Source organism: Polypterus senegalus, chromosome 3 (genome assembly GCF_016835505.1).
Source record: "Polypterus senegalus isolate Bchr_013 chromosome 3, ASM1683550v1, whole genome shotgun sequence".
Lineage (NCBI taxonomy): Eukaryota > Metazoa > Chordata > Cladistia > Polypteriformes > Polypteridae > Polypterus > Polypterus senegalus.
Window position 1 is genome coordinate 188,638,504 of NC_053156.1, and position 21,932 is coordinate 188,660,435.

Consider the following 21,932-nt stretch of genomic DNA (forward strand, 5'->3'; position numbering starts at 1 on the left):
CTACTTCCCCCGAAACACTAGATGGCAGCCTTACCTTGGATTCCTGCAGGGCTTCATGGGAGATGGAGTTCGGTACAGCCCTGTTGTGATCCGGGGGCACTGCAGCTGTTCCTGAGCCCGTGTGGGTGGTTCTTCTGCCACACCTGGAAGTGCTGCTAGAAGTAGGGCAATGAGCACCTGAAGCACTTCTTCGTGCCTTACATAAGGGACCAGTGGACAGTTCTAGGTGATTCAGGTGAAAGGTGGACAAAGCTTGCTGAGGAGGAGTAAAGAGAAGAGAAAGTATTACTGTATTATGTGCTTTTGTGTTGGTGGGATGGAAATTGTGCCTGGTGCTGAGAAATGAAGCATCTTTTGTTTTTATAAGTGTGCCTCTGTTGACAAAAAGGCACATTAAATCCCCATTAGTACAGCACTTGCTTGGCTCTAGCAGTGCTAAGTCTTGCATTGCATGTGCTCTAAAGGATGGCACTACTTCAGGTGGCACAAAAGATTAGTGGAATTACCTGTTGTCACACACATAGGAGGCCGCTAAAGGGCTCAAAAGAAAGTAGTTCCCAGTTAGACCAGGGGGTGGTAGAATGCAGTAATACTATTTTATCTCCTGGCAGACCAAATGCAGGAAATTCCACCTGGTTTCCAAAGTGTCCCTTCCCATTCCACTGACTTTAAAACCATCTTACCTATACTATTGTCTCAGTTCTGTGTTGGACTATTGTCTGTAAAGACTTCTTTCCTCAACTTTTGCATCTGCTGCCAACTTCCAAGTATACAGGTGGCTGCCCTAAACTGTGAAAAAATTAAACTGATTCCATAGGGCCCTAGGTTAGCAAGAAAAATACTTATTGTCCTTTAAAGTAACATGTTGGGGGAAAATGTGTAAAGCAAATGTAATTTATTAACATAGTTACTGTGAAACAGCTGTGATGCTAGCAACATTGGCTTAACTTTCATAGTCTACTAGGATGAGGAATGTACCAGGGACTACAGTATATGAGTTTGCTGTTTCTGAATCTTTTGTAGCAACAAACTTTCTGCTTAGTCAACAAATAACTTGGATTAAATTGTTGAGCTCACCATAAGGCCAAATTGTTTATGGTTAATTTCTTCTTAGCCTTATTGGTGGTGATTTTTTTTTTCCTACATTAAACAAGACATTTTCATACCTTGTTAAAGTCCATAGCCATTACACCTTGTGGCCAAATTGAAAATTACTGAAATTGCAGCAAAGCTGTGTTTGCTAACTCGGTTGAAATGGGTCTGTCAAGCAAGATTTTACTTTTTTTCTGCCTTTCTCATGTTGCAGACATTTATGGCTTGTATAGCAGTCATGCACCATGTAACTGCAGTGAGTTGTCATTCTAATAACACTAAGACTTTAGAGACTACAATTTTTTTTAAAAATTTTTTTAATACTTAGATTTTTGTACACTGCATTGCTCCCCATTTGGTACCAGTGGCAGTTTTTAATTTGAATATGGTGTGTGGGTGTGTTTGTGTGTGTCCTGCAGTGGGTTGGCACCCTGCCCAGGATTGGTTCCTGCCTTGTGCCCTGTGTTGGCTGGGATTGGCTCCATCAGACCCCCGTGACCCTGTATTCGGATTCAGCGGGTTAGAAAATGGATGGATGGCTGGATGAGCACATTTTTTTCCCTTGCATTCATTAGACATTTAAAATACTGCAAACATAGAAGTTAAACTTGTTTGTAGATGACTAATTCTATCCTCATCCCCAAATATACAGTGTTTGAGGAAATAGAAGCAACCCAAACAGTTTTATGTGACTCTTTACTGTGTTTCTTAAAAAAATGAGTGGCACAATGACGACAAAGGTAAATATATTTGTCTTGTGCTAAAATAGTGTGTGTGTTAGGCTTCTGGTATCATCGAATGACACTTGTGTGGAAAAAGCCTGAATTGTTCTTTTTAGTTGATCATAGTATCTTATTCCAATGTCACTATTTGAAAAATGTGTTCCCTGTGTTTAAAATTGCATTGACACAAACATTTAAAAAATGAGCAGTATGAGCTTTAAAAGGTTATTACAAAATGTTGTTGATCATTAGATTTCCATCCGCCTCAAATACTCTCTTGCTGTTCCAAAAAGTTGCTTTTGAAAAAAACATTTGTGACCATTTTTCTTTTGTTTCCACAGGATGCACCTCAACGAAAGAGACGGAAATCTGAGGTGGCATCAAGAAGTGATCAGGTGGATCTTCTTGCTCTGGGCACTGCAGCAGGCAGCATTTTTCTGTACAGCTCTGTAAAAGGACAACTCCACAGCAAATTGGTAAGGAATTGGTGTAGTAGTAAGATGACCTATTATATTTACTGTTCATCTTGAGCATCAATTGAGGTAATAATAATTTTCGAATACATCACATGGGAATATGTGTTTTTGTGACAGGATGGAGTACATGCTTCAGAATACATGGTTTAGGCCACCACACTTGTATTAGGCCAAGTTTAAGTTGAGGTTTGGGTATTTTTTTTTTTTTTTCTTTTTTTATGCTTTCAGGGTTCTGCTTCTAGTTAAATTTTGATCTTAGCGCCCATGGGCCTTTCTGAGCCATCCAGGATATACTTACTAGCTTTGAGTATCTACCAAAGGGGAAATATATCCTAATTAACTGGAAATTATTTTCATTTCTGATTTCTATGAAGAGGTATCTAAGGTCATCGTTGAAATCTATATCTTGGTCTCATCAGGGCCCAGAAGCTAGGTAGAATACTAGATTCTCAATTATTAAAATTAAAAAGGAAAATTTAAGATCATTACTTTGTATGTGCTACAGGTTGCTTCTTCCCTGTTTTTTCTTTTCCTGTTTTGTTAGAGTTAATTCTGTCTTCTATATAACACTGAATTCATGTTCAGTGTGAAGGCAACCTTAAAGTGTAGCTATGCAAGCACACTTACATCAATGAGGAACCTTTTCAGGAATTAAAGCATTGTTTTTATAACACTGTTTTATTGGATTAATCCTGAACATGGGGAATACACAAACATTTTTTTTAAATTACTCCGAACAATCTATGAAAACTAACTCATCCCTGTTATGTTACCATTTTCTTCTTGACAAAGAATATAAAAGATCCAGCTAGGACAACTTACTTGTTACAGAAAGTCTTATCATTCCGTATCTGTGAACCTTGTACTAAATAGCAAGATCCTGAAAGAGAAACTTAGTACTACTAAACTTATCAGCATATTTAGAGGTTTGTCTGTGGTGGTCTTTGTGAGGTGGTTGTTGTGGAAATACAAGTAAGTTGTTTTCCACTTATACTGTATAATCTTTATTCATGAAAGAACACATTTAAATTAATAAGCTATCATTAGGAGTTCTGTTTAATTGTTCTTTACAGTGAGTTTTGAGTACTTTGTATATCTGATGCAAAGCTTTTATTTTTTAATGGTTTTCAAGTTTTGCCCATTCATATTTACTGGAAAGCAGTGTTGGTTTAAGCATTTAAAGAATTTATCTTTCTGATTTTTATTTAAAAATATTTTTTTTAAGTTAGTTTCTAGTAATTTGTGTAACAATTCTAACATTGTTAATTTAATTTCTCTTTTTTTAAATTAAGGATGGGGGACATGACAGTAAAGTAAATTGTGTTCGGTGGCATTCAGAAGAAAGTGTTCTATATAGCTGCTCAGATGACACATACATAGTGGAGTGGGATCTGCAGGCTGGCAAAGTAAAATGGTTAGTGTCAATGTCAAATTATTGTCAATGTTGGCACCAATGTATTTTTATAGTCCTTTTCAAAATATATCTAAGAGTGCAATTAAATAAAATAAAAAATCAAGCAAAATACAGTAATTAATGGAAGAAAAGGAAGGGCACAAAAACCACAGAAAAGCTTTGCAAACCAATAAGTACTTGAACTGTGCCTTAAAGGCAGTAATGAAAGAAGCAGACCTTACAAACATGGATAACCTGTTCCAAAGCAATGGGGCAGCTACTGAAAAAGGACAGTCTCCCTTTAATTTCAAATGAGAATGGGGTATAATCAAAAATGATTGCCTTGAAGACCTTGAGGTTGTTGCTGGACAAAGCAGTTTGGTGAGATAACGGGGGCAGGACCATGCAGAGACTTATAAACCAAGAGGAAAGCCTTAAGTTGAATTTTGCACCTCAAATGAAGTCAGTGGAGCATGGCAAAAAACTGGTGAAATACTTTGCCTGTTCTTGGTACCAGTGAGCATCCTGGCAGCTGTATTTTACAGTAAGTGTAACTGATTACGCAGATCAATTTGCACCCAATTAAAGTACATTGCAGTAATCCAATATGGAGGTGGTAATATCTATTAATGGATATCTAAGTTTTTCAGAGAGAGAAAAGACTTCCACCTTTTTGCATAAAAACAGAGATTTCTCTCCATTTTCACCTTTTATCCTCACTAGCTTGGTGTTTTCAAACTCCAAAAATGAAGATTTCTGAAAACGCTCTTGAAAGCCAGATACTTTTGTAATTGCAGTGTCAGTGTTGTGGTGTTGGTAGGTGAAAACTGAATTTTCCAAAAATGATACTCTAATTGGCTCTGGTTTGTTTGTGCTTTTTTCATGGGCCTTTTTTAATATGATTTTGCAATTGCATTGTTTCATGCACTGATTGATCAATCTTTACGGAACAAAGAAATTACTGTAATCTAACACAGCAGGCATTAAAATCTGCATTCCTTGGTGCTGCTTTTGCTGCTAACCTGTATACATCTATATTGTGTATTGTACAGTTTGAATACTGAGTTTATTTGCAAAACACAAATTATTTTTTGGTCGCTACAATTTTGTGATAAATCCCGGGGCTGGCAACGCTACTGTTGTGAATAATTCAGTACCCCTATGAAAATAAGAAAAGAAGAATGTTTGTTTATAACAGCCTCTTATCAGTGTTTATTACTTTAGCTTCTCAGTAAAGTGGAACACTTTCTTCAGCAAAGTTAATAACAAAGCACTGAACAAAGTGGAGAGGTATAGAATGCAAACAGAGTTCACAGTTTTACAGGACAGACATGATAGCAAATTACTGTACATTGAAGCGAAGCAAAGATATAGACATACACGTTTACAAACTTTTTTTTTTTTTTTGTCGTAGTTTAACAAATGCTTTTTGGTACAAGATGTGCTCTATTTTCTGTGGAGTGGTTATAACCAATACTTTGCCGTGTTTTTATATAATGACAAGACGACCATTGCCAGTTCTGTAGACTTTTACTTTCAACTGTAATCAACAAATTAATATAATATGAGAGCGATTCACTGCGGCTTTTTAAATAATTTTTAATTTTCTATGCTCTGAACGCAGTATCTGAGACCTGGGCAGCTTGATAGTCGGGGAAGTAAATTAAACACAAAGGAATGTGAATTTTTTATTTTTATTATTATTATTATTATACATTTTCTCTTCTACCCAAGCCCCTGGTGGGAATCTGGATTTTTTTTTTCTTTCTTTTCACTACCCGCTTCCTTTAAGGATTAGCTGCTTAATGCGCACATGCGCTGTGTAGGTAATACATTTTTTTGCTGCTTTTAGTGTTAATGCCCATACTTTTTTGTAAACAACATGAAAACTCTAATATGAACAGAGATCATTTTCAGTTAAAAACACCATTTTTAAATGAAAATGTGGTAGTGCAAACCTAGCTTTAGAAATTGAGATAAGAAATTACTCCTGACAACTAAATTTATCTAATTTAAAAATTTGATCTCTAAATCAAGAATAAAACTCAAACTGTTAACATTTGAGTTGGATATGATACTTCCAAAACCTAAGTTCAAATTCTTGACTTTATAAATGGGGATAGACTCCAGCACCCCCACAACCCTGTTCAGGTCTAAGAGGGTTAGAAAAAGACTGACTGACTTAAGTATTTCCAAAAACGATCCTCTCACTTTTGTTTTCATTGAAATGAAGAAAGCAGTTTACCATCTAGGCTTTGATTGAAATAAAATACTCCGTATGCGACACAATTTGTTGAGTAACCTCAGAGGTCAGATATGGATAAATTTGAATACTGTCTGCATAGCAATTATACATAATATTGTACTATAGTGATGTGGCTTGGTTTTACTAGTGCAGTTACATATATGTATGCACTTGAAATGATTACATTTATTCTAGTAATTGGTTGCAGTTATTTTATAGTATATTTTTAAAGAACTTGTTGTTTTATTGTTGGTTGGTCTCTGAGTTGAAAAGTAGTAGAATGTGAAATATTTGAAATGAGAACTTCAATATATTTTGTACTTTTTTTTTTTTTTTTTAATATATATATTCAGCAAATGGAAAGGTGATAAGTGTGCAGTGACAAGCTTGTGTATCTGTCCAGGAGGTAAGATGCTACTGTCTGCTGGGCAGACCATCAAAATGTGGGACCTTGAGACCAAGGAGATATACCGGGTAGGTCTTTGTGTACATTTCATTAAGCTCTTTAATTAGTCTTGAAAAACGGGTGAAGCTGAGCTAAAAAAAGAATGTATTAGAATTTATTACTGTGTATAGTACGTAGATTGGTCAGTACTACCTTAAGTGTTATTTAGTAACTAATTAGTAGGAGAAACATTAAGAGCTTTTGTAATCTATATTCTCATTAAAATGATGTGATTAATTAGTTTTATTTTTTTAAAGAGATTTACTGGTCATGCCACAGCAGTGAGCACACTCTGCTTTGCCTCAACTATGAATACTTCTCAGAATGTCGAAGGCCTTTATTTCCTTTCAGGGGCTGTTCATGACCGGCTTCTCAGTGTTTGGTAAGCACCATATTGCATCTCAAAGTCTGAATTTAACAGCTTCAAAAGACTTAATTTGAAATGTTCCTTTTCTTTGCAAATAATACTTCTCTTTTAGCTGTACAGTAAAACCCTTGTTTATCACGGTTAATCCGTTCCAGACTGTACCAAGATAAATGCATTTCCACGAAGTAGGATTCTTTATAAGTCAAATATTTTCGCAGTTAGAGCATAGAAAACCTGTTTATGACCTAAATACGTTTTTTTAACATTATTAGAGCCCTCTAGACATGAAATAACACCCTTTAGTCCAAAGTTTAAACTGTGCTCCATGACAAGACAGAGAGGACAGTTCCGTCTCACAATTAAAAGAATGCAAACATATCTTCCTCTTCAAAGAAGTGTGCGTCAGGAGCAGAGAATGTCAGAGAGAGAGACTGAGCGCGAAAAGCAAACAATCAAAAATCAATAGTTGTTTTTAAGTATGCGAAGCACCGCCGGACAAAGCAGCTGCAAGGAAGGGAGCAATGTGAAGGTAGTCTTTCAGCATTGTTATGAGGAGCGTCCATATCCTCTAGGCCAGTGTGGGAAGAGCCCCTCTTCTCACACCCCCTCCGTCAGGAACAGAGAATGTCTGAGAGAGACAGGGAAAAAAAAATCAATCAAAAATCAATACGTGCCGTTTGGGCTTTCAAGTATGCGAAGCACCGCATGGGAAGCATATCGTATATTATTGAAGATTTTTATTTAATACGTAATACGTGCTCTGATTGAGTAGCTTCTCAGCCATCTGCCAGAAGCGTCCCTTGTATGAAATCAACTGGGCAAACCAACTGAGGAAGCATGTACCATAAATTAAAAGACTCATTGTTCACAGAAATCTGTGAACCAGCGAAAAAAATGGTGATATATCTATACTAATAAAAGGCAAAGCCCTCACTCACTCACTCACTCACTGACTCACTCACTGACTCATCACTAATTCTCCAACTTCCCGTGTGGGTGGAAGGCTGAAATTTGGCAGGTTCATTCCTTACAGCTTCCTTACAAAAGTTGGGCAGGTTTTATATCGAAATTCTACGCATAATGGTCATAACTGGAAGCAGTTTTTCTCCATTTACTGTAATGGAGATGAGCTTCAACGCCGTGAGGGCGGAGTTTCGTGTGACATCATCACGCCTCCCACGTAATCACGCAGTACATAGAAAACCAGGAAGACCTCAAAAATGCGCTGAAGAAAACATGCATTATATAATTGAGAAGGCAGCGAAACAATAAGAAGCGAGCGAGTGACATATACAACCATATTCATGAGTTCTGCTACTGAAAACAAAGCACGATGTAAACCCTACACTTTAAATTAAGTTCATAGACAGGCTGCCGCTGGCGTTTGTAATTTAGTGCCTGCCCATATAAGGCCGCCCGTCAGCGGCAATCCAATAGCAAACTGCCACGGGTAAATATTCACGGGTGAAGGACTGTGCTTATGGAGAGGAAGATGAGATGGTCAGGGTGGTGTTTGACACAAACTCAGCGAAACTGCGAGAGAAAGTTTTAAGTGCCAGGACTAAGGTAACATTAAATACAGCCACGGACATAGCACGAGATGGCACCAGCACAGCTGGGAACCTTCGATGCATGTACACCGAAGCGGCTCACGTGAACTGACGCAGTGCACAGATAAAAGGCAACAGTTCCAAAGAGCTGAACAAAAACCGAATTACACAATTGAAAAGGCAGCAAAAAATATGAAGCGTCTGATAAGCATATTCATAAATCCAGCTACTGTGGAAACAAAGCACACGGTGGAAAAAGTCAATGTCCCGCTAAAGGAAGACAGTGTAAAAAAAACCCGTGCATGCAGTGTGTCAGGTCTCAGATAAAGAAGACGAGCTGTTTATTGATGCAGTAAGAAACGAATCGATGAAAGAAACCTGACATCTTTACAACGATTGACAAACACGGAATGTAACTTGAACACAACACATCCTACAAATACGAGCCTGATTGAAAGAAATAATGATAATCAAATCCTTGATGACAGCAACACTCAGTAACACTCACAAAACAAATACTGTATATTGACAGTCATGTTACGTTATTTTTAAAATGTTCCCTTTTCTTTTTCTAGCTTTTTTAACACACTACTTCTCATGCGATGCGGGTATATATATATATGTATATATATATTCCGATCTACATACTCGAATAATGGACACTTTATTAGCCATCAATGATTGTTTTGGTAAAGCCATACTCAATGTATTCATTAGATGAACGGTAAAAAAGTAAGAGCGAGGGGAGGATGACTCATTGAGGCATGCAGGCTGTAGTCTGGCGTCAACTCTATCTGAATTGCGCGATCACATTTGAAAAAATATATCTTTTCAAGTTCTATTTAGTCCATATGTGTAAAACTCAAGGGCGCGGGCCACATCCGCCCGGCGTGTAATTATATCCGCCCCGAGATCATTTTATATACTGTATTATTGTTATTAATGGCCGGGTATATGAAGCGCTGGTAACACAATAAACTACAGATCCCATAATGCAGCGCTTCAGCTGCCTTGCCGAACACTTAAGCGTTAATCAAGTCTACCTTATGATGCTGCAAGTTATTGCGAAGCTAGAGTTATTGCGCACTGAGTTTGCACGGCGCTTTGGTGACTTTGAAGAACAAAAAAAGTCCGTCTACATGCGGCTCGAACTAAAGACTAACAAAACAGCACACAGGAGTCGCCTCACTGATGAGCACCTGCAATCCATCCTGAGAATCTCCACAACACAGAACCTCACACCAAACAGAAGCGAACTTGTGGCCAAAAAAAGATGCCAGGCGTCCAGCTCTAAAATGACATATGAGCAAAGACAACTGAATGATTTGATTTGTTATTGCACGTAAGAGCAGGAGTCAACGTTTTAACAAACAGCGTATTGCACTGATACGAAATAGCTGTGTGTGTATATATGTAGATATGTATGTATATGTATATATATGTTTATATATGTATGTGTGTGTATATATGTAGATATATATATGTATGTATATATGTGTAAATGTATAGATATATATATATGTTTATGTATATATTTGTATATATATATATATATATGGTATATATATATCCGTATCATATATATATATTATATATATATATACTATATATATAAAACTATATATAAAGTCTTATCATATATTCTGTAAATGTCATTCTATAAAAATGCCTATATATAACTGATATAAAAGATAGGACACCCTTGCCCCTAATAGCGAGTGTTACCTATATTGGCTGAAATAACTGCAGTGAGACGGTTCTTGTAGCCATCTACCAGTCTTCGATATCGGTCTGAGGAAATATTACCCCATATCATATGCAGAACTTTTTCAGCTGTGAGATATTTGAGGGGTTTCTTGCACGCATATTTTCAAGTCACCCCACAGCATCTCAATGGGATTCAAATCTGGACTTTGACTTGGCCATTCCAGGACTCTCCATTTCTTCTTTTTCAGCCAATCTTTGGTTGATTTACTAGTATGTTTTGGGTCATTGTCATATTGCATGGTCCAGTTCCGCTTCAGCTTTAATTTTCTAACTGATGGTCTCACATGTATATCAAGCACCTTCTGATACACAGTAGAATTCATCGTGGATTCTATGATGGTGAGCTGACCAGGTCCTGCTGCAGCAAAGCAGCCCCAAACCATGACACTTCCACCTCCATGCTTCACAGTTGGTATGAGGTTCTTTTCTTGGAATGCTATGTTTGGTTTATAAACATGTCCTCTGCTGTTGTGTCCAAATATATTCAATTTTGGACTCATCTGTCCAAAGAACATTATTCCAGAAGTCCTGGTCTTTGTCAACTTTATCTCTGGCAAATGTCAGTCTGGCCTCGATGTTTCTCTTGGAAAGCAAAGGTTTCCTCCTTGCACACCTCCCATGCAAGTTAAACTGTTCAGTCTCTTTCTGATTGTAGAGGCATGTACTTCTACATCAACAGTAGCCAGAGCCTGCTGTAGTTCTCGAGATGACACTTTAGGGTTTTGGAGACCTCTTTTAGCATCTTGCGGTCTGCTCTTGGGGTGAACTTGCTGGGGCGACCAGTCCTGGGCATGTTGGCAGTTGTTTTGAAAGCCCTCCACTTGTAGACTATCTTCCGGACAGTGGAATGGCTGATTTCAAAATCTTTTGAGATCTTTTAAATCCCTTCCCAGACTCATAGGCTGCTACAATCTTTTTCTGAAGTCCTCTGACAGCTCTTTTGTTCTCACCATGGTGCTCACTCTCACTTCAACAGTCAGGAGCACACCAAACTAAATGTCTGAGGTTTAAATAGGGCAAGCCTCATTCAACATGCAGAGTAACGATCTACTAATTATGTGCACCTGGTGTGATATACCTGTGTGAGATCTGAGCCAATTTAAGAGGGAATACATGTGAGGGTGTCCTATCTTTCCTCAGTTAGAATAGGCATTTTTGTAGAATGACATTTACAGAAGATCTTGAAAAGACTTTTCTTCAGTTTTCTTTGTTTAGTTGGATTACTTTAATCTCTGTATTGTTGAAACGGAGATGAAATAACCATTTATTAAAAATGTTACAAAAACCACATGCTTTCAAAGGGTGTCCTAATGTTTTCACATGACTGTATATATATATATATATATATATATGTGTATATATATATATATATATATATATATATATGTATATATATATATATATATATATATATATATATATATATATATATATATATGTGTATATATATATATATGTATGTATATATATATATATATATATGTGTATATATATGTGTATATATATATATATATATATGACAACATCACTCACAACAGTGACAAAACAATTACATTGACAATCAGGTTACGTTATTTTCAAAATGTTTCCTTTTCTTTTTCATTGCTTCTTTAACACACTACTTCTCCGCTGCGAAGCGCGGGTATTTTGCTAGTATTTAGATATGCTTACATTTAAGCCTTGTTCACACGGGCGTTAAAATCAAGCGTTTTTTTTGCGTTCATAGCGTCCGGTGAGCGCGGATCAAGCGCCGAGTGTTTTCTACATATAGGAGTCAATGAGAGTGTTCACACGGGCTTTGGTGACGTGCGTTTGTCTGGCAGCGCATTTATACGGCATCAAAAAAACGTTGCATGCAGCTTTTTCTTGGCGTTCAAAACCCAACGAACGCAAGGAAACCGCTTCTAATTCGTTTTCTGCACGTTTTATTTTACGCTTCGGAGGACCGGATATATATTTTTATATTGCTTATTTTATTGTCTCATGTAATTTGTAAACCATGAACCTATTAATTTATGTTCTAATATAATATTTGATACTTGATTATGTAGGGGGCAATCCATGGCGGGGGGGGCATTTCAGTGCATAACACCGGTGTAAGCGCACACTCGACTACTGTTTCCTTACCTCAAAGTGACAAGTAGTCTCTCTTCGGGGCTAACACCAAGTTGCATATTGGTTGATCGGCGTGCAGTGTGGCATTGCACCAGCTACAGCAGACAATCAAAAGTGGAAACAGACATCCGACAGTAATTAAAAAAACTTGCGCGGAAATTTTCGCATTTCTTCATAAAGCATTAAAAAACTTCCTTTAACCCGACGTTGTGCAGTCAGAGGATGAACCCAGTAGTGGCGGCGATTTTTTTTTTCTCCCTACGTCGCCGTATTACGAGTATTTTTAAAACAAGAAGATTAATATCTAACATAGCAAAATGGTCCATATTAAAAGGAGGCACCTCAAATAAAACAAGGGCTTTCATATCCAGTTCCCGACACTGCATCCATAGGTTAACACGCAAACTACAGTTTGGGCTGCAGGCTGGCGTTAGACAGACAAACGAACGCCGGTGTAGAAGTCAATCGATCGCCACCACAAAATGCAACATAAACGTCTAGGACGTTCAGAGCACGTTCGTTTATCCAAAAACTTAACGCCCGTGTGAAGAAGGCCTTAAAATCCGCGATGGAGTGGAGCCGCGAAAGTCAAAGCGCGATACGGCGAGAGATCACTGTATAATGAAAGTTTTTACCAGAAGAAACTTTTTACTTATGCTGTTCTGAAGATATTGTTCTTTTGAGCTAAATGTGTGTTTCATTTAAACATTCTTATTCAGGTATTGTACCCATAAAAATCACACTGAGTAGGAGGATTAAACAAAAGTGTATGCAACTGTATTCTATTCAGTTTATTTAGATCTTTTGGAAATTTGCCTTATATTTTCCTCCTTATCACTTCTTTGACAGGCAAGTGCGGTCAGATGGGAAAGACAAAAATGCAGTGCTATCATTATCCGTGACAGATGAACCCATCTATGCAGACTTGGCATTGTCAGAAAGCAAAGATGAAGTGAGTCAATTTACTGCAGTGTATAGTATTTTAAATGCATATTTGCCTTGTGCTATAATTTCTTTTAAAATAAGCAACAAATACCAGTAGTTTCTTTTAATGATGTAAAGACCAAGTTGAAATATTGTGGGGGATGTAATGATTGAAACGTAGAAATAATATTAGTGATAATTATCACAATCACCAGTTTTTGAGCCGGTGATGATATGACTTTAAAACTGACCTCAAAGTGTAAGGTCTGTTTTCCAGAATTTCTCAAGTGACCCTGTTGCCCAGAATCCCAAATCTTTAGTTCTATTTTCCCCAGAGTTTCCTTTCAGGTCAGACCTATTCTTCTCCTTTTATCTGACATCGCCTCGAACCACGTTGTCTTTAGTCACCCTCTGGGTCTCAACACTTCCACGCCAATCATGATGGAAATACTTTAGCCAGTATCCTACTTTTTTTTTTTTTATTTCTAAAATCAAAACCAAGCCTGTGTGTGTTCATCTATTTGTGTCCATGTGCAGGTTTTAATAGCTTGCATATTTGCTGCCCAGTAATAAAATTGAAAGTTAGGTAGAGCCATGCCGCCTTCTGCCTTTGGTCTTTGTAGGGTCAACATTTGGATACATGGATGTTTTGAATTCCAAATAAATGAGGTTATGGTTGAATCTAATTTCTTAAAGATCTACTGATGTATATTAGAGTGTTTTGAAATAAAAAGAGAACCGTAGGAAGGATATTCATCTTAACAATGTTAATTCTTCCAGCTAAAGTGATATGAAGGGTTGACCATCTATGCAAATCTTGCTTTATTTTTTCCATACTGACGGCAAAATTTTGTTGATAAAGAGCTTTGTTTACTTGTGATGTTTACCCCAAGGTATTTGAAATGACCTGCGATAATAAAAGGGAAGGTTTCCAATCTAATATTGTATGCTTGAGAATTCAATGGGAAGGGCACACTTTTATTCAAATTGATTCCAGACCAGAAATCTTTTGAAATTCTATTAATGCTGTTGGGACTGTAGGCACAGTATTTTGTGGATCTGATATATACAGTACCATATCATCTGCATATAGAGAAATTTTCTGTTCCAGTCCTTCTCTGATAATCCAATTTATCTCCTAAGAATTTCAACAGCGAATTGCCAGTGGCGATCGCATAAAGCAGTGGTGACAAGGGGCAATTTTGTCTGGTACCACGTTCTATTTTGAAGTAGTCTGAATTAATATTTTTAATACAAACTGAACTGGATTGGTATACAATAGTTTGATCCATGCACAAATGTTCGGGCCAAATCCAAATTTCTCCAATATAGTGAAAAGTTAGTTCATTCAACCATATCAGATTCTTTTTCTGTATCCAACGATATCATCGTCTCCCGGGTGTTTGAATTTATGAGTGAATATACTACATTAAATAGGCATCGAAGATTGGATGCTAATTTAATAAATGCAGTTTGGTTTTGTAATATTACTGAAGGCAGCACTTTCTCTATCCCTCTAGTTAGGACTTTGCAGAGTATCTTAACATCATTATTCTGAAGTGAAATTATTCTACTTTTGGACTGCTGCTTTCCCACTCTGAAGTGAGTTTATAGCATCTAGTAATTCTGATAGTTCCAGAGGTTTATCCATTTCCTCTGCACTAAAGAGTATCTATTTGTGGTATCCGTAATGCATCCAGAAATGCATTAGATTATGTCTTGTCTTTTTTAAACTCGGTAGAATATAAGGATTTGATTATTAATCTTTAGTCAGAGGAACTTTGCAACACGAAAGGGTACCAAATACTGACAGAGCAGTGGTACTGGGTGACAGTATCACTTATGTGAGTGAATGACAGAAATAACTGAAGGAGATTATTGGGAGGGGACTGCCTGCTTGGTCTGAATCTCAGTGAAAAATTGTTAATGGGTTTCTGTACTAGTTTTGTATTGTCAAACTGCATGTTCAGGCACAAGGATTCTTATAGGCACCTTTGAAAAATACAGATTCATACAGTAATTGTAACTTTTAATCCAGAAGTATTTTTACATTGACATTGTACAAGGTGCTGTATAAGCAATTTGGTCTAGAGAAACTGGGATTTACTCTCTGGAAACTCTTAAGTACCAAGATTTTTATTTTTTTAAATGCACTCTGTTTTTTTTTCCCATTTTAGCAGATCATATAAGCAAAACATTTCCTGTAAAACAATTCTGATACTCAACTTTAGGGGAAAAAATTCAATTCATAAAAGATTTGATGGGCACTTGTCTTTTTAAGCGGAACCCCATTTTTGTGGTGGGGAAAAAATAGTTACATTCTACATTTTGTTTCAGGCAGTTAAACTGGCAGTTGTCTGTAAGAATGGCCAGATGCACCTATTTGAACATGTCCTGAATGGGTAAGTGCTAGCTAAATTTGTAATAATTCTTTTAGTTCTTGCTGATTGGTTTGGAGAGAAGGTACTTGATTTGACCTGTCACTATGATGATTTAGTGTTCAGTTTGTTAACTACTATTTCTCACTGCCTACAGCAATAAAATGCAAATGATATTTACAATTATACTTAAGTTAATTTCTGGACAGATCTGTTCATTTTTGACTCTGATACATGGTTCCCTTTCCTTACATATTATCATGCATTTATTTACTTCAGTATTTGACTAATTTCTACCTTAATATACGTTTATACATAGGTTTTCAGACTTGTAGTTGCAGACTTCTAATGTTTGTGACTGAGTTATAATGTAATCATATTTTTGTGTTAAATTAGATACTGGTGTGCATGATATTTTTCACATCTCCCATCTTTATCTTAGCCACTACAAGAAACCCTTGGTTCCTTCCTGCACAGTACAGGTGGCCTCTTCTTGTTCAGGGACTGATGGAGTGCCACGGCCAGTTCCTATATTTGCTGCAGCCATCATGCTTGATAGGCAGAGTTTACTTCTTGCTTATGGAAGTTTTTTACACCCTGTTTTGGAATGCACAGTGAGTAGAAAACATATTCAAAATATATTCTTTTTTATTGTTATTAAATGAGGAATTTTCAGTGGTGAATTATGTTAATTTTTGGGGAAGTGGTTTTATTTACAAGTTAAGTAAGCAGTCCGCACTAAAGTCATCAATTGTTATTTGTTTTTTAGATCTGGAATACTGGTGACAGCCATATGTGCCTGGTGAGAGATCTACAGAGTACGTTAGCATTCAGTGTTGAAACTTCACTTACCAAGGTAATGTTTTTATTGGAAAGGTTACTTATTTTCTTGTGATTATACACCTCAACTGATATAACTCTGCTCTGAAGCCTTTTGGAGAGTGGATAAATCGGTTATTAGACCAAATGCTAGGTCATTACCTACACCCGTTTGATTAGTACCATATAAGCCCAGGTGACTTATCAATGCAAAGTTGCTCTCTGTCAAATAAGAAACCTAATTTTCTTACTCGTTTATATTATAACAGTGAATATGTTCCCTCTGTATGTATAGTTTACAAATCTAAAGTTTAGATTTTTAATTTTTTTTATCATTATATGAATTTTCTTTCACAAGTTTTTGTATTTGGGGCAGCAAATATTCAATGTGTAAAGTATTCATTTTTACAGGTAACAATGAAAGCTAGATTATCTTGAAGGCTTTATTAAATATGCTTCAATGTATGTCTCCACCAGCCTCCCTTTTCAAAGTGTCTCATCATATTGGCTTGCAATTTCAATAGGTCTTAAGGTCTTTTTTTTATATAAAATGAATCTTTATCAACTTTTCTGCCAGGTAAAAACTCCCCTTATAAAATCAGATGCCAAAGTTCTTCTCCCAGGGTTTCCTGGTCACAGCGCACCAATCTTGTCTGGCCCTGGAGAAGCAGAGAAAAGAAAAAATATTTCTGATACCAAAGAAGTAAGGCAGATTTTTTTTACATCAGTATAATATTTACATTATTTTTATCTTCTAAATATTTTGAATGTTTATTGGCTTTATGGCTCTTCATATTGTTGTGCTTGCTGCTTTGAAAGATTTCCATCTTTGTTTTCTAAGCATTGGATTATAAAATGCCAGGACTGGCTGTGTATTTTTTTAAATTTATAGGAACCGTTTAACTTTAGAACACAGTCTTGTGTATGAAATGTGTGTGTGCATGCGTGTATGTATGTTTATGTATGCACACTGCTGAAAAAAATTAAAGGAACACTTTGAAACAACATCAGATCTCAATTGGGGGGGTGGGGGATATCATGCTGGATATCTAGACTGATATGGACTGGGTATTGTGTTATTAATGAAAGGATGCCACATTGTTTGATGGAAATGAAAATGATCTACCCACAGAGGGCTGAATTCAAAGACACACTGAAAATCAAAGTGAAAAAATGATGCGGCAGGCTAGTCTATTTTTCTGAAATTTCATTGCAGTAACTCAAAATTGTACGGAGTAGTTTGTATGGTCTCCACATGCTTGTATGTATGCCTGACAACGTCATGGCATGCTCCTAATGAGACAACGGATGGTGTCCTGTGGCATGTCCTCCCAGATCTGGACCAGGGCATCACTGAGCTCCTGGACAGTCTGAGGTGCAACCTGGCGGCATCGAATGGACCGAAACATAATGTTTCAGACGTATTCTATTGGATTTAAGTCAGGCAAGTGTGGGGCCAGTCAATGGTATCAGTTCCTTCATTCTTCCTTCAGGAACTGCCTGCATACACTCTCCATATGAAGCTGGGCATTGTTGTGATCCAGGAGGAACACAGGACCCACTGCACCAGCATAGGGTCTGACAATGGGTCCAAGGATTTCATCCCAATACCTGATGGCAGTTAAGGTGCCGTTGTCTATCTTGTAAAGATCTTTAAAGATCTGTCCTTTCCTCCATGAATATGCTTCCCCAGACAATCGCTGATCCACCACCAAACTGGTCGTGCTGAACAATGTTACAGAAAACATAACATTCTCCACAGCTTCTCCAGACCCTATCATGTCTGTCACATGTGCTCAGGGTGAAACTGCTCTCATCTGTGAAAAGCACAGGTTGTCAGTGGTAGCCTACCTGATTGAGATATATATATAGATATATAGAGATATATATAGAGAGAGATATAGAGAGAGAGAGTCAAATAATGCAAAGAGTATGCAACATGTGTTTTCCCCTTTATTTGGGCTCATCAGGCGTACACATTCCAGTGCTCCCCTTGTGGGGTTCGAACCTTGACAGCCTGTAGATCGGAGTAATTACATTCATAGCATCCGTGTTCTGAGCCCCGATCTGATTGTATGGGTGCTTACCTACCAGGTAACGCATGTGGTTGGTCTAACAGTTGGCAAACATCGGCCATGGGGCCCTCTTCAGTTGCGAGAAGTGGATCATAGAATGTTACATAGTTTACTTTCAAATAATGCAAAGAGTACGCGACACGTGTTTCGCCCTTATTTGGGCTCATCAGGCGTACACACTCCACTGCTCCCCTTGCGGGGATCAAACCTCGGACATCAGTGTCAGAGACGAAGTCCCTTTACGCTGAACCACAGCGTGTAGTTCGTTTATTTGACAGCCTGTAGATCTGTGTAATTAAATTCATGCATCTGTGTTCTCAGTCCCAATCTGATTGTATATAGATATATGTATATTTCTGTATATACATATATCTATATACAGTGGTACCTCAGTATACATCCGCTTTGGAAAAATTTTGCTTGGTATACGAACTTTGTTTGGAATACAACTTGCATGCTAGAACACTGCGCGCTACCCTTGTTTACCTCTCTCGAGATAAAGCCACGACTGCCCACGAGCGTCAGTACACCAGTTGCTAGCATTCAGTGAACAACCCACACTATAACTCTATGTGAATTTTCACGTGATTTTGTGTTTTTTCACATAAATTTAAATTGATTGTTGAAAAGTATGAAGGTGCCATGCGTATGTGGAACTTGGCAGCTGCATACCGTATGCTGAGAACAACGGTATCTACGATTGTGAAAAACAAAGACGTTATTAATTGTTAAGTGAGGTTAAATTTTCATTTATTTCATCTAATTCCTTTTGTATCTATGTATTTTAGTATTAAGCAGTTTTTAAATTATTTTATACAACCCCATCAATGTATAATATGCCAATAACAATAGGATTTTTTTTCATTGGAGCGGATTAATCATTTTCCCTTTATTTCTTATGGGAAAAATTTGTTTAGTATACGTCCTGTTTGGTTTAAGTCAAAGGATCTGGAACGGATTAAGGATGTATACCGAGGTACCACTGTATCTATATATAGATATATCTATAGCTATACATCTGTATATAGATATATCTATAGCTATGCATCTAACTAAATTTTATAGGAGGGTTATTTGAATGGATTAAAGGCCGGAAGTCCACATGACCATCATCACGTTCTTCCATGTGAACCCTGAATACAATGAGGACTAAGCGTGAGGACATTTATGTTAGGTAGAATGCCTAGAGGGGGCTGGGTGGTCTCGTGGCCTAGGGACCCCAGCAGATTTTTGTTTTTTTTTCTATCCTCCCTGGCCATCGGACATTACTTTTATTCTATGTTAATTAGTGCTCCCTAATTCTATTTTCTTATATATTTTGTCTTTTTGCACTTTCTTCATCATGTATAGCACTTTGAGCTACATCATTTATATGAAAATGTGCAATATAAATATATGTTGTTGTTATTTGGTGTGTACAAATTCAAGGAATCAGCAAATCAAAGTGTATGTTGTATTTTAAAGGGAAAAACTCATGCATTGAAAGAGTATTGACAGTGTGTTTTTTTTTTTTTGTGTATAGGAAATCTGTCTTTTTATATTAAATGTTTATTAACTTAAGTACAATCAATTCTTATATGTGGAGGTTACATTCCTGAAAACATGGATATTTGGGTCAGGTGGACATGCTTTACTCTCTGCTCCTGTCCCTCAAGGCTTGGTAATGATCCTTCAGCAGATTCACATACAGAAACCTTGTTATAACTGTTGCTTCCTCTGTAGTCGAGTGTGGTCATTCTCTGCAGTTACTAGGAACACTTGCAAGCCCTGGTCCCCATCATAGATATTCAATGGCTTACACACTCATCTCGGTGCAGGGTTGCCACACATTGAACCTTTCATTGCAGCACACGTGTAGCCCATGGCATCACCAACATGTTAATGCTGAAATTCACGTGTCACTCATACACGCTAGGTCTCAGAGTTTATTTTTCTGCTGCTCATGGACACGAATACAACCGCCCAATATCCATTCACTGTCCCATCCTATGACTTGAACGAGGACCTTATTCACGAATAGTTGCAATTAGACTGTAGGTGTATTGAATTGGATCACACTTTTATGATAGCAGATCGAATCCGTGCAGTTACATACTGTTCACATCATTTGAGATATAGCCATATTTACAGTTTTGTCACTGAGCATTAAATCCAGAACTCCTTTAGAACTTGTAAAAATACTTTCAGAAACGCCAAGTACCAAGTGATGATGCCTGGAGGACAGTATTGAATCAATAAGAATATCAATGAGAAGTATCTATGCATCAGGCAAATCTGCTGTCCTATTTAGAGTATTATGAAAGAACATAACTGTTCTTTTTCACATTGCTTAAGTCATGGCCACTTTGTAGATTCAGGGTTAGTTTTGAATATAAGCATTTATCATCTGACTTTCATATTTGTTTTTGTTCTGGGAAACTTAACTTTTTCTTTAACTTTTCATTTCCAGGTAACTATTGAGGAACGGCTAGGAGAAATTGACCTTTCTCTAGCAATTAGAGGAAAGAAAAATTCAGAAGGTGGCGTACACCTTCAGACAGACAACTATGCTGTTCTTCTCGTCCAGGGGTTGGAGAGTAATGATCCTGAAATCCTCAATGTGAGTAGATTCAATGGGATTGTTTTTATCATTAAGTTCTTTTGAGTTTTCAGACAATGGAGGCAGTGTGTGACATTACTGCAGCTTTACTTTGTATATAAATGTATTTGTTTCAATGTACCGTAATCCCTCGCTATATCGCGCTTCGACTTTCGCGGCTTCAATCTATCGCGGATTTTAAATGTAAGCACATTTAAATATATATCACGGATTTTTCGCTGGTTCGCGGATTTCTGTGAACAATGGGTTTTTTAATTTATGCTGCACGCTTCCTCAGTTTGTTTGCCCTGTTGATTTCATACAAGGGACGCTATTGGCGGATGGCTTAGAAGCTACCCAATCAGAGCATGTATTACATATTAACTAAAACTCCTCAATGCTATAAGATATGCATCCCGCGCGGAGCTTGATTGTTTGCTTGTTTCTGCCTCTATCTCACCCTCTCTGACACCCTTCTCTGTGCCTGACGGATGGGCTGTGAGCAGAGGTGCTGTTTGCACAGAAGCTGTTTCCCTAGTGGATACGGACACAACTCTATGAAATGCCGCTTTATTGGGGTGCTTCTAGAAGCACACTTATTGATTTTTTGATAGTTTGCTTTAATCTCTCTCACGTTCTCTGCGCCTGACGGAGGGGCTGTTTGCTTAGAAGATACTGACGCTCCTCTAAAAAATGCCGCGGCAAACTTAAAAGCACACGTATTGATTTTTTGATTGTTTGCTTTTCTTTGCGAGCGCGAGCTCTCTCTCTCTCTGCTCCTGAAGAGAAGAAGATATATTTGCATTCTTTTAATTGTGAGAAAGAACTGTCATTTCTGTCTTGTCATGGAGCACAGTTTAAACTTTTGACTAAAGGGTGTTATTTCATGTCTAGAGGGCTCTAATAATGTTAACAGTGTGGGAGAGTTTATAGGGGCTTAAAATATATAAAAATAACTACACAAACATGGTTTCTACTTCATGGAT

The 21,932-nt window shown here is 37.3% G+C and overlaps 1 protein-coding gene across 1 annotated transcript in view; it reads left to right on the plus strand.

Annotated features, from left to right (window-relative positions):
• Positions 1-21,932, plus strand: part of wdr43 (WD repeat domain 43) — a 64,070-nt gene that overhangs the window by 16,778 nt on the left and 25,360 nt on the right. The window contains exons 2-11 of the mRNA XM_039748328.1: positions 2,156-2,290; positions 3,583-3,704; positions 6,282-6,402; positions 6,631-6,755; positions 13,022-13,124; positions 15,434-15,498; positions 15,917-16,088; positions 16,244-16,330; positions 16,871-16,996; positions 20,818-20,967. Coding sequence (XP_039604262.1) covers positions 2,156-2,290; positions 3,583-3,704; positions 6,282-6,402; positions 6,631-6,755; positions 13,022-13,124; positions 15,434-15,498; positions 15,917-16,088; positions 16,244-16,330; positions 16,871-16,996; positions 20,818-20,967 — 1,206 coding nt within the window. The remainder of the gene's footprint in view (positions 1-2,155; positions 2,291-3,582; positions 3,705-6,281; positions 6,403-6,630; positions 6,756-13,021; positions 13,125-15,433; positions 15,499-15,916; positions 16,089-16,243; positions 16,331-16,870; positions 16,997-20,817; positions 20,968-21,932) is intronic.